General features: G+C 47.6%; 1 protein-coding gene across 2 annotated transcripts in view; it reads left to right on the plus strand.

The window, feature by feature from the left end:
- The first annotated feature begins 615 nt into the window (after positions 1-615).
- LOC105284892 (B-cell lymphoma/leukemia 11A) overlaps positions 616-13,483 on the plus strand; it is a 32,471-nt gene continuing 19,603 nt past the window's right edge. The window contains exon 1 of one of the 2 annotated variants that reach the window (XM_011348723.3): positions 616-2,192. In XM_011348723.3, the coding sequence (XP_011347025.1) occupies positions 2,156-2,192 (37 nt within the window). In that variant the 5' untranslated portion in view covers positions 616-2,155. Of the gene's footprint in view, positions 2,193-4,964; positions 5,169-13,483 lie in introns of those variants that run through there. The other variant, XM_011348722.3, reaches the window with a different exon arrangement.

A 13,483-nucleotide genomic window follows, 5' to 3' on the forward strand; every position in this document is an offset into this window, starting at 1 on the left:
GAAAATGTTAGTTTAACACACGCTCTGCGCTCTCTCCCAAGCATTTTGTGTACAGCGCGAGTTTTCTCGCGCCGGATGCAGAACCGTTGGTTCCCCGCGTCCGTTGGAACACGCCGGAAAAATCGTATCCGCCGCGTTCGCGCCGCGACGCGGAGGAAGGGTTGCGTTTTGGAAAAAGCGCGCCTTTCCCCTACTATCCGTCGTGTTGGAGGTGCCCGCGAGAAAAGACGTCGTGTCTCCCTTCCTCCACGGTTATCTCTCGCGTGACAAGGACGACCGACGCCGACGCTAGTGTCGGCGAGCGAGAGGCAAGCAGATCCGAGTTGGACGACAGACAAGGAGAGACGAGTGTGCGGGCGTGTATGCGTGGCTCCAGTACATGTCGCGAATGTGCGAGTGGAAGGGAGAGAGGGAGAGAGAAAGAGAGAGACAAGGAGGGAGAACGGTGGGATACGGAAAGGCATCGCGACGCAGGGAGGGAGAGAGAGAGACGGAGAAAGAGAAGGAGAGAGAGAGGGAGCGTTACCCCCACCACGGGGGGTGAAAACTACCCCGAGAGCGCGTGGGGTGTCCGGCCCCGGCGCCGAGGCGAACCGAGCGCGTCCGAAGTGAGCGCAGTGCCCGACACACACCAGGTCTCGCACGGCACGACTAGAGACGCGCACAGTCCGGCACAGTCCACTCGGCGATACGACCCATGCTGGACCGTCGTCGCTCTGGTCCACGCCGGCATCAGGCATCCAGCACCCGCGCCGTCACTAGGCCGCACCAGACAACAACACGGAGAGACCGTACGTCGACGGAGACGCGGTGCTGTCGCACGTTGACGTCGCGCCAACGTGATCGCGCGTGGTCCAGGGACCGTGGGTGCACCACGCCGACTGCCGGCAATTAAAAATAGAAAAACAAAACGAAGATAGGAAGAGGGAGAGACAGAGAGAGAAGGAGAGAGAGGGACATCGAAGGATCCGAGGATACCGCCGGACGCGACGACCGTCTGGGAGCTCCGGTTCATCGAACCCGCGCGAAACATCGCGTCGCGACACGGCGGGACACTCGCGGCGCGTGACGCTTTTGGACTTGTTTATATTTTTCTTTTTTCCCGTTTTTCTGTCTACCATCAGCGGGACTTGAAAGTGACAGCGAGCGAGCGAGCGAGGGAAAGAGTGAGCAAGGGCGGCAAACGGAGAGCGAGCCCCTGCAGTCGGGGATATCGTGCGTACTTTGACACGGGGATTCGTGTGACTGTGAATTCCGTTGACCGCGGGGGAGAGGATCGTTCTTGATATACGAGTGCCTCCGATCTTGCCGCGTGTCGGTGTAACGTCGGTGTCGAAGGTGACGTCGGGAGGCGATCGGCCGGCGGTGAACCGACGACGCACCGGGACTGCTGTCAATCGCGAACGTGCCACCGTTCCCGCCGGACGCGGCACGCAAACGTCCCGCACACAGCGTTCCGGTCAGTTAACCGCCCTCGGTCAGTCAATCAGCCTGTTTGTTCATCATCAACACCTTCATACGTGGAGAGTCGCAGGGTGTCACATGTCGCGCGTACTTGTCGCGGTGGTGAACGCGGTGCAGTCGCGAGGTAGTGCGATCAGCGAGGAACATGAGGACCGACGCTAGTTGACGAAGAAGTGTCGAGATCGCGGTGGTCCAGGTGCGTGAAACGTGTCCGGATAACGCATCCAGAGGGAGGAGAACACGCGGAATCGCCGGTAGAGGCGGCCGGGACACGGTGCGTGTCCTCGAAAGGGAAAAGGAGACGTGCGTGGTGCTTCGATACACCGGGAAATCTGATGGACTCACTCGCGGAGGGCGAAAACGCGCAGCGGAGGTGAGAGGGAGGAGGGCGGAAGCGTGACGACGGCCGAGATCGGGATCGCGCGCGTCTTTGTCCTGTTGTTTTGCCACCGACGTGCACTCGTCGCTTCCTCCTTCCTCATCTCGTCTCCACGGCTGTGATCCGGAAGCTCGGAGGACGACAACTGTGAGCCTCGGTCCGGTATTCTGGCAATACAAATAGCCAGAAGAAGAAGAAGAACAATAACAACAACAACCCCTTTCCGTCCTGGTCACTCGGAGCTCTGAGGCTCGTTCTTCTTCAAGAAAATAGTGCTACGCGAGACGAGAGTCGAAGATTGCGAACGCCACCATGAGGATCAAAATGCCCGCGGTTAGGATCGCGCAAGGTGAGTGACGATGACAACAAATCGCATTCTCGTTGAGAATAACGTGCTTGCCCGTCGGCCGATGCGAATTTGAATTGCGTTTTTTCGTGTTTACATTCCCACTACGTGGTCTTCGGCAAGAGAACGACAGACGCGGTCAGAAGCGTCCGAGATCATCGATCATTTTGCGAAATACTTTAGACTCAATTTATGGGAATAAAACGCTTGTCGTCGCGAGCGACGGTATGAGATGCGAGGACTCGCGTTGCGATCCGGTATGCGCTAAGTGCGGATCATTCGTCAGATGCATTTGACGTCATGTGACGTTGATTTACCGTGTTTGTGAATACGTTTATTGTCCTACGCGATTAAGTCACGATATTGTCACGACATACGAATTTTTATTTCATGAAGGAGCGCATACTCTACGATGTTTTCCGCCTTTACGTGTCCGTTGCGTTGCTTTTCATCGCCTAATCGTGCGATTAGATTAGATTTGATAATATTTTCCTGGTATTCCCTCTTTGTATGACCGGTTTCAAAATGAGATAGCTTGCGAATGTTTATGATAATTAAATTCAATTATGCGAAGCCGCAATTATGCCGTAAGTGTTTACAAGAACAATTAATTACCCAATCATTGGTTGCATCGAGCATTAACTAACTTTAAGTATGATTTGAACGACTAATTCTCTCGAAGATAAAAATTAGAGGGATGTAAAGAATTGGAAGAGTTAGAGCAAGTAAAATTAAATACGATTATTGTAATTATTGTTCGGAAAGCAACATTTCAGTGAAAAATGAAAAATGTTACTGTCACATTTGCAGTAATCAAACATTCAAAGTATGAGCATTAATGACATATCTATAAAATAGTGTCTTTTCTCGAAAATTTACACGCTTTGTATTTTTTATACCTTGACATTTCTCTTTTAAAAATCTTTCATTATGCATGTTAATCATACATATGCAACTTATCATATCATTTTGATTATAAATATTTCAATTTCATATATTGATTTTTCGTGGCCTCTTTTTGCAAGGTTTTCATATTTATCTAACATCAACAAAGACAAGTTATTAATTTATTAAAAGTTATTAATTAGAAGCGTAATTACTCGCAGACCCAATCGATCAGTCGCTGCAGCCCGATTTCAAATTTTCCTCGAGAGCCGATTAAAAACAATTTCTCTCTTTCTCTCTCTTCCTCTTTCTTTCCCGGTTGTTTAACCGCCGTCAACGAATCTATGCCATTTGTAACGAGAAACTCTTGGCGCTCTCATCGACGGCCCGCAAATCCTCCTACGGCGATTCGTGATCGGATCGCTGTAAATCGTTTTCAATCGAATCACGCAAAGTCCAGCACAATTTTGATTCTAATCATTTTACTCGTCCCAATTCCACCGACATCGCCCGTCATTGTCTTACGCTATGACAATGTATAGGTCAAACAAATAAAGAAAGAGTGGAGGTGAAAGAGCAAACTCCGAGATCAACCCTCCCAGCGCGATTAATTTCTTGGCGAGCGGCGCTTTCTGCGGAAAAAAAATCGAGCGCAGTAATCATAACGCGAGTTTTCCGCATCGAGTTCGTATTCCGGTCGCGATCCGGTAATTAACTCCGTTTCCTTCCTCGGCGGACTCGCGTCTCGATGAAGAGGGCAACCTGTCGATGAAGTGAGCGCGCGGTCGCTCGTGGCGTGGCGCAACGAAAAAAAGTGAAAAGGATCGGCGGTCGCGTGGCCGACGACGGAGGGAAGGTAAAAAAGCTACGAACGCCGCGAGAAAGTTAAGTGCGGGAGAAAGAGGGAGAGAGAGAGAGAGAGGAAAAGGGACGGAATGGACAGGGGTACAAGGAGAAAGAGAAAGTGTGTGTGTGCGTGAATGAACTAGGGGGAAAAGAAGAGACCAAACGAGAGTGAAAGAGGAAAAAGAGGGATGGAAGGCCAACGTCTTCGGGTAACTCGTCGTCGGTTGAATTTTTAATTAGTCTGCGACAGCCCCCACCAGACGAGGAGAGTGGAGGCGGCGAAGGTGGTGGAGAAGGAGGCAGATAGAAGGAGGAGGCGAAGGTGAAGCAGCAGCAGCAGCGGAAAGAGGAGGAAGAGGAGATGGCGAAGGTGGCGGCGCGGTGGAAGGCGCGGGGTGGGCTAGGAAGGGCGGCATTGTCATGCGCGCGTTTTTCAGAGACTTTTCCACCCCCGCGGCTGCTACCCCCCCATCGGCAACACCCGCCCCCGCGACACCCGCAAGGCACCCCCACGGTACGGCGGCGACGCCGGCGACGGCGGCGGTGGCGGCAGCGGCGGCGGCGGCTCCGTTTTCTTAATTACAACTGCGATATTCTTTAGTTCGCGCGATGACGCCGCCGCGAAAAGATACCGGAATATTTCTCGGCACCGATTATCCCCCTCGCACCCTGATCGCTTTGACCGGTTTAATCTCGTCGCGGGGTAGCGTGGCGATCGAAAGATCGATGAACAACGTCGATCCGCGAGTGACGATGGAGGACGTGCTGCGCCGGGTCGTGGCTTCCGGCACGAACGGAACCAACACTAACGCATGGCGACGATCGATCCTTGCGATTAGGGAGAGAAAGACGACAATGTGGACAACAACGCAAATTCGCGAGTTTGCGTATTTGCCGTCTTGAGGGGGAATCGACCAGAGACATCGCCGGTGTCGGAAGACAAGTCTATTAAACCCAATCGGGGTGGCGGTTTTCACGACGCATGTCAGGCTAAACTCCGAAATCGATTTTTCTGATTTGCAAAATTTATCTTTGGAAGATGATCTCTCGACTGAGGACTCTGGGGGTTTCTCATTCTTCCCACAGACGACACCAAGCTGACGGTGTCTTGAACACGGATGCAGCAATGACGCGGAATGTGCTTGGTTTCACAAAACGACGTTTCGTTTAGCTTCACCGCAGCTTATCCGATACAAATGAATCCGATGACGCGAATGGTACCATCCGTCATCCATCGTTCTCGTCAAGGTGAGTTCTCGCCGGCGTCAAGTAGCATTCTCGATTTTCTGGAATGACGATCAGAAGAAACGTGACTGACTCGATCGATTAGCGGAAAAGACTCCCGGGATTCACCTATTTAATCGCCGGCAATTAAAACGGCATCGCGGCGATGAGCCGTCGCGTTAAGTTCGCCCCAAGTAGCCGCGGCTTTAAATTCGTGATTGCAATTCGTGTCGGGAATTATTCTCCTTCACAGAGCGAGGTATACACCGCCTGCTTATGCCTCGATTACACCTGTCTACCTGCAATTCTGTGTTGCATCCCACGTACACATAAATACGCTAAATAGATCGCGCGTTTGCTCGCGCACGTCGAACTGACAAACGCATTCGTACTATCTGCGATCACTTTCGCATTCATAATCACGCGTTATGCAAAAGCGACAAGTTTACGAGCTATCTGGTCATCCGACACTCCCGACTGCATTCTCGCACAGGACGCTGCCGTGTCGTCCATCGCCGGTCCTGATTCTGGAATAAGGTACAGCGGAAATTGTTGACAGAATGTAACGCAAAGTCCGATAAGATGATCGAGCAAATCACCGCGCAAAATAGCGAAAAATGAATATTTCCGTTCTCGCAGTAGATTTAAGTTTGTAACTGACGCGCGGACGGCTGCGGTGTATGAAACCTTTCAATTTATCGAGCTTCATGACCGCGGACATGATCTCGTCTTGGTGTGCCTTAGTGTGGAGGAATGTGTGCCTGGCGCTTACGCTTCATTGGCAGAACCTTCATTAATATCGCGAATGTTACGCGTCACGCATGGTGATAACGTATAGAGCTTTATATATATCATATATTTGCCTTCGTGACATTTCTTAAACGCCAGCGACGTTATCGGACTCGACGTACTTTTGCATACAAAATTATATATATATATATATATATATATATATATATAGATGACTGTCGACGCCGCATGAGGAAATGTTAAGGCCGTCTTCATCTTTCGCAAATTCTGAATCAGGGGACGTGACTGCAATCTAATACCGTAAATCATTCATCATGTGCGTTTTGTCTTTGCCACGTGTGTATATGTGCGTGCGTGTGTGATAACCGTATGCAGTGTCAGTCAATAGACTCGCTATAGGTATTCCGCATAATCCGGATCGCAACAGCGCAATAAGCCATCAAGTGTTAGCCTTTAAAGACCGAATGATCAATTAACTGACCAGCTCGCATAATCATTCACCGTCGAAAGGCCATTAAACTGACCGCGCACGTTGTCCATCTGCGCTTGCGGTCTGCGTGTGAACGCCAATTATCGCACAATTGTTCGGATGCTAATGTGTGAGCGTGCATTTTTCTGTTGCGTTGCAACACTATTCCATAGCTATATTTTCCTGCAGACGTTAATCACTACTTCCATAAAATAGCATCGATAATTCCCAACATAATTTCCACTGAATTATTGTTCCATCACTCGAAGAATGATTCCAAATTAAAGTCAGTTTCGCGCGAGTTAAGAGGAAGAGGAACTCTCCTCTTGTCTGATCATTGCATATGATCTCTTCCTCTAGATACCTTTATTTATTTAAATCTATTAGTACGCAGCGGAATAGGCGTTTGACAACGCGCGCGCAGGAGTTAATACGCTTATTATATTCGCATTTATGGGGCCACGTGTTTTTCCTTGGCTGGCGATCACCCATCGAGTTAAACATGGCGCGGCAAAGGTTAACGAGCGCGCAATTACGCCCGCTGACCCGCGAGAGGGTTTCTTGCGCGCCCTGTATCTAGTACCGAGATGCTCTCGAGGATGTTATTTAGCAAACAAAGCGCTAAAGCTTTGCCTCCCCCCGCCGGCACGTGCGCGGCATATGCGCCTTTTGCGTACCGCGTGCGCGTTGAATATTGTCTTTGATGCGGCCCGTCGGAAGCCCTTCTCCTCTCCTCGTGTCTCCTCACCCTCCTGTCACCCTCCCGTCCTCCTTCGGGGATCCGTTCCCTCCTCTCGCACGTCGCTCTGCGACTGCTCGGCCAAAAAACCGCTTTGATTTGATTTCCTAGATTAACCTTTAGGGTGTCGGGCGCGTGGCGAACCCTTTCCTCCGTCTCTCCTCCTCATGACCCCTCTCTTCCGTCCTTTTCCCTCCCCCTCGCCTTCGCCCTTCGGTCCAGCACGCGACCAGGTAAGGCAAAGGGACGTTCGATTCTTCATGCACGATGATGCTAGCTAAAAAGTACTTCCTTTGCGGCAAAGACGCGTGCAGCGGAGGGGAGAGAGAATGCAATATTTATTTGCAACAAAGTAACAAATGTAATTGTTCAGTTAATGTGATCGAGCCGAACGCAATGTCTTGATAGTGTTATTGGTACTCGCATGAGAATTTTAGTATCATACATTGATTGAATTGGCGTTTTCAGATGGAAATAATATTCAATGCTGAGGGATTTATTGCATTTAATGAACATACAATTTAATTGGCACATAACGTATGCTCACCTAATGAGGAAAAATCAAATAAAGGCATTACTCGTATAAATATTGATTCATTGCAGTATACTGATACAGTAACTGATGTGTGATAATGTTATTTGAAATTAATGTATACGATATTCTCATTAATATGTTTTAATTAATAATTCAGCATATTTCAGAAATCGATCAGTTCATGGACATTGAGATGACACCACGATCATTCCTGTCGGATATAGTATTGATGCTCGTTAGTAAATATTAACATGCTCTAGCTAGCCCTTTCCCTATCTAAAAAAAGAAAAGCAATTTTTTTCAAACATAATTATTTGGAAAAAGTCTTAGCAATTTTGTATTACAATAGATTGAGAAAATTGAGAAAATAATGAAAATGGTCAAACTTAGAAAGAAAGTTTAATGATTTTCTTTCCATTTATGAATATGAAAATTCACAGTTTTCCACATAAGAATAATATAAAGTTAAAAATGAAAAATATAAAATTAAATAAGAAAAGATATTGATATTTAATTAATATTTTAATATTTTTAATGAGCTCCACTTGCGGTTACTTCAGAAAAAGAGAAAATCGAAATCGCTGATACTAATAAATACAAGAATTAATAAAACAGTAAGCCGCTCGCCCAACGTTTCATAAAGCAAACTCGACTAGTTCGCGCTACACTAGTTACGATTGAATATATCAAAAAGAAACTTGGAAAGAATGAAACAGTGCAGAACAAAGCAGAAAAGTACCTTTCTGATACGAAACGCCAAAGAAGTTAAGGGGGAAAATGGAACAGATTACACGAGGCAGACATTAATTACTCATCGGACTCTCCTTCAATCCTGCTACCGCCACAGGACAGACGATGTCGATACGGTTTCTCCACGTCTTTGCCGAACTCGGCAACAACGGGGCTGTATATCGTCCATCCAATCTGCTGGTGGGCAATTTCGGCTGAAATACGATGTCGTCTGGTTCGTTCGCGAGACTCGTCGACCCGGCTTATTGGCCTCCATGGTGCACCCACCCTTAAAAAGGGGTTAAGATCGCGAAACCGCGAAGCGAACAGCCGCCTTCTCACGATGAATGCGAATGTAAATAGCAAACGAAAGAATACGATCGATATCTCGAAGCATTGTGAAATCACTGGGAAATCTAGTAACGCACGATGTATCGGCTAGGCCTTGGTTATCCTTTTTCGCATCGACACTATATCATCATGCACATCGTGTGAAATAAAAAAAAGAACAGAATTTCTCTTGGAATCTTGAAACTCGTCTGGTAATTAAAAACGTCGTGATACACAAGAAGAACATCAAAGCTCTTCCAACATTGCCGTTGCAGGAGGAAAAGCAATTTCGAAAATGTCTTTAAAAGACCGAAAGAAAAAGACAATAATAATATTATATAGACAATAATAATATAATATAGATTATAATATTATATTATTATTATATAGATGAAGCCCTATACATCGTCTTAATATCGTCCGAAGCGAAAATATTTTGTTCCCACAAATAGCGATTTTCAACGGGGGCAAAATAGACTTTGAAGAGGACCGGGCCATTGCGACTCTTATTCAAAATAATGGATTTACAAGCGCGCCCATGGTGGTCGGCCCAGGGAGAGACCGTCGCCCCGAAGAAAAGCATCGGGGTCAGCATCCAGTTGCACTTGTAAAAAAAAGAGAAGGGCGTAGAGGTGCCTGTCTCGGTAAGTCGAGACTGTCCGAGCGACCGAGGAGGCGCTACGAGGAAAATTTATGTTGTTTGCGGTGTCAGTTTCCTGGTCCATTGTCCACTATTGTCCGAGACCCTCCTTCCGAGGTGCGAACACCTTTCGGAACGATAATCTTCTGGTATTATTACATGCTTTGTCGCTCGTTCACTTGTCGGTAAGCAGGGAGGAAGGGATGGACCGATTCTCCACCGGCTACCTGACCAAGGGTCACTTCGACGCGCCTTCTTCCACTTGGAAAGCGTAAGGTGGCTGGTCTCCCTTTCTGGACAATCACCGACAACACCTCGCAGGTGACGAGGGTCACTTGGATGTATCTCCCTTCATGTGGGAAGGGACGGAAACTTGACCTGAACGGTCAATAAGCGAATCTGTGAGACAAATCTAATTAGGATTATTGATCTGCTTTTTCTCCACGATGATTTTGCAGATTATCACTATTTCGACTTGTTTCCATCGTGAAAGTGGTGAAACCGAATCAATTTCTAAATGAATGATGCATATTTAATTAATGATTGCTTATTTTCTGGTGTCAATAATTGCCGATTGAGTAAAATCATTGTGTGGAATATTCCTTAAAAAGTATTATTTTGAGAACCGATTATTATTAATTAACCGATTAATTAATTATTACTGGGGTTTCGAGCTATAAAAAATTACAAGAGAACTTGGGAAATATTTACATGTGTTGCACAGGATCGACCACAATTCACCAGATTTTTTTGATAACACATTAAGCAGCCGTAATTTATATCATGTGTCGAAGCATGTGCACGCTCTCTCCCTCTCTTTCTCTTTCTCTCTCTCATGCTGGCTGCTTCGGGCACCTCCATCCTCTCATGGCCCGTTATAATCTAATCCTCGACGACCGGCGCGCGTATGTAAACCACGTGGTGCGTATACGCGACGGCTCGCGCGGTTTCTATAAATACAACGCGTTGGAGACCAAGTTCAGGGGAATAGGGAGGAACGTCGTGCTTTTATAGATATTCCCTTGGACTCGTCGTGTCGAGTTCGAGGTTGGATCTAGTTATGTGCTCTCCTCTCGCGCCTTTCGACCCCACGGCGAGCGTTGGCCCCGCAGAAACTTCTACCGGAGAGCTACTTTCCCGCTTCTTAATGGGAACACTCGCGAAGCCGCTGCGGAGCGCCGTGCCGGAAGCACGTAATTAAAAGGGAAGAAAAAGGATCCCCGCATAATGGCGCGTCCTTGAAGATTACTTTTCATGCGAGGCGTGGGTTTCGATACCTGTGGCGGCAAGTTCGTTGCCTCCCGGTCACGTTAGCGAGAACCTTGAGGAAATGGTATTTATCGAGGAAGTGTCTGAGAACCAACCGAGTTCCTCCGAAACTGTCTGTGCACTCTCAACATTTCCGCGGCTATAAGGTCGCCATAAGGAAACAACGCGCTGGGGTTGTTCGGCGTCGAGCGACTCTTGATCTTAAATTCAGTCTGCAGTTGTAACTGATAAGCATAAGATATTTCTCCAACATTATATTCTCCTGAATTTCTTCAGTCTTATATTAGGTCTTGAAATGCGAGAAAATTAGCGACTTGTGATGTCACCAACGAATAGAGATGCATTCTGATTCTTGTTTCGAAACTCTCTTTTGGGCAACGCGTCGTCAGGATTCGTCAATCAGATATTACAGAGTAATATCTTGAATTTTCTAAATTGAATTTTTCTAAATTATTTTTTACGCTTTCTAATAAAGTGTTTCGAGGTGTAAAAATTAATCGCTGCAGACCCGTTAGACGTAAGAAATATTTGGAAACGCAAGAAGCATTTCGTCGAACACCGGAAAGGGAAATGACACTGTCGAACGCGATTTTCGGGTCGCCGGGCCAGGTCGGATATTTGCTTTAACGAGGCGATAATGGGTGGCATAAGGGAACGACGTAATGGTCAGAAAGACTAGGCCGAGGCGAGACAAAAGGCGACGCGAGAAATCACGTCCGGCCATTGCTCAACGACTCGAAGGCGGAACAAAACGTGGAAAAAGCGCCAGCTTTGAAACGCAAGGGCCTTCGCGATTGGTTCGCGAGACACAGAATTGCACGGCAGGGTTCTCGATTTTCTTCGTAAGCTTCATCGGCATCGGAGAACGCGAAGGACTGGCCGAGGAGAGGCCATTGTTGCGGGACCGGACCAATTGCGGGACGAATACCGCGGGGGGTCCCGCGACGGGACGTAGAATCACTATTATAAAAAAACGAGGTTGGGGTCACAGTTTCTTACGCAGTTGTGCCCCACGCGCGGAAATTACAATGGCCGCGGCTCGCCACTCATCAGCGAGCATGCAACGTAAGCTGCGAATAATACTTTTGCGTTAACGCCCAACGCCGATTATCGGTACTTCAAAAACTATTGAGATATCGTATTGTATCACGTAATCGCCGTAATATGATAAAGTAGCCATATTTTCACAGACTTTAACTTAGATGTCTCCACAAAGTATCTTGACATAATATTAGCATGTTCCCTTACAATTAATTTATAAAATCCTTATAAACGGGGAAACAAAAGACACACAGCGAAAAAGGCGCAACCCAGATAGGAGGAAACCTAAGAGTACGCAGTATGCGGAACAATGTATCACTGAACATTCGCATTAAATGCTGTTAACATAAATACACGGCAGCTTTGATCCAGTGATAACGGGCTCCGAAAAGTTATCCGGACAAAATGTTCGGCAGCCGCGAAGTGTCGAATCGCGAATAAATTTGCACCTTGCAGATCCAGGGGCGTTGGTGCAACGCTCGCGAGTACATACAATGTCTCCGCGCGACGCGCCGCGGAGACGCACAATTCGAAAATTACGGCACGCCGTGAGCGAACCGCGCGCGCATTAATTCTCCACCCGAGAAAACTCGCGCGATCGTTAATTATTTCGCGTGACACGCTTCGGCACTTCGCGCGTTGTCAAAAGTTCGCATTCGGATGTTTTGTGGTGGCGTAGCGCGGAGTTTCGTCGCGGGAGGGAACGTTTTGAATAATGTAACAACGCGAGGCCTCCCACCCGCCCCCGCACCCTTCCACAACCCCCTCTTTCCTCTCTTTACCGTGGAACTTTCTAATTAACCGGCAAGAGCGAGAGAGAAAGGAGGTGAGATAGAACGCGGGTGAAAAAGGGAGAAACCACGATGCCGGACAATACAAAGCCGCGGTGTGGCTTTGCGCTTTGCGTTTCGCTGCGTTTTCCATTGGCGATTCCCGTTGCCACTCTCGTTGCCCGTCGTTTGTTTTTCCGTCATTGTCGGGCACGGTGGGCCAGCATGGAAACGAACCACCGGCGCGTGGTTCCATCATCATTGGGCGAAAAACGTGTTCGCGGACCCGCTGAATAGGATGTCATGGCAGCGCGGAGCAGCGCGTTAAGATTTTCACGTTGTGTTCTCGCTTTTGCTGTAATCATAAAAAAAATCGACTCCGCGCTTCTGAACGTCAGAGATAAAATTTCGGGATAATTACACGCTTTTAAGCAACAGCGCACAGTTAATAATATCATAGCAGTATGTTCCTTAGACAGTTGTGTCTAATTCTTAAGATATTGGTAGAGAAGATTGTAATTAAAAGTCATTTTGAAGATCTAGTTGTTCTCAAATTGACAGTGCCACTAAAACACAATCCTAAATCATCTTTCACAGTTTGTAATAAAAGTAGTCGCGACAGAGTTTTAAACGCATTTTATATAGTACGTATAATACGTTTCTTTCCATTTACAAGCTTCCTACGTAAAATCGCCTTGGATATAATCGAATTAATTCAGTATAATGCAACTTTCTGAATTATCACATGAACGTTAATGCTGCGTGAGATCTTCTTAATATTTTAATAAAACATTGCGGGACTTCGCAGCCGAAATCGCGGGCAACTTTTTCGTCCCGTATCGCCGGTCGGTTTCCCACGTCGCGTACCATAACGATTGCAACGCGGTTGTGAAAACGATCGCGGCGGCGATTGGAGACGCGACGACGCCGACGTTCCCAGGAGTCCACGAGGATGCGAGAAACGTCGAAGCCGGGTCTCACGAAAGGTGAAACGCGCGTTGCATCGCGCGAGCGCGCCAGCTAAAGGCCACGCATGACCATGCACGCCTAAGAAACACTCTCGAAAA

This window comes from Ooceraea biroi, chromosome 5 (assembly GCF_003672135.1).
Source record: "Ooceraea biroi isolate clonal line C1 chromosome 5, Obir_v5.4, whole genome shotgun sequence".
Classification (NCBI taxonomy): Eukaryota; Metazoa; Arthropoda; class Insecta; order Hymenoptera; family Formicidae; genus Ooceraea; species Ooceraea biroi.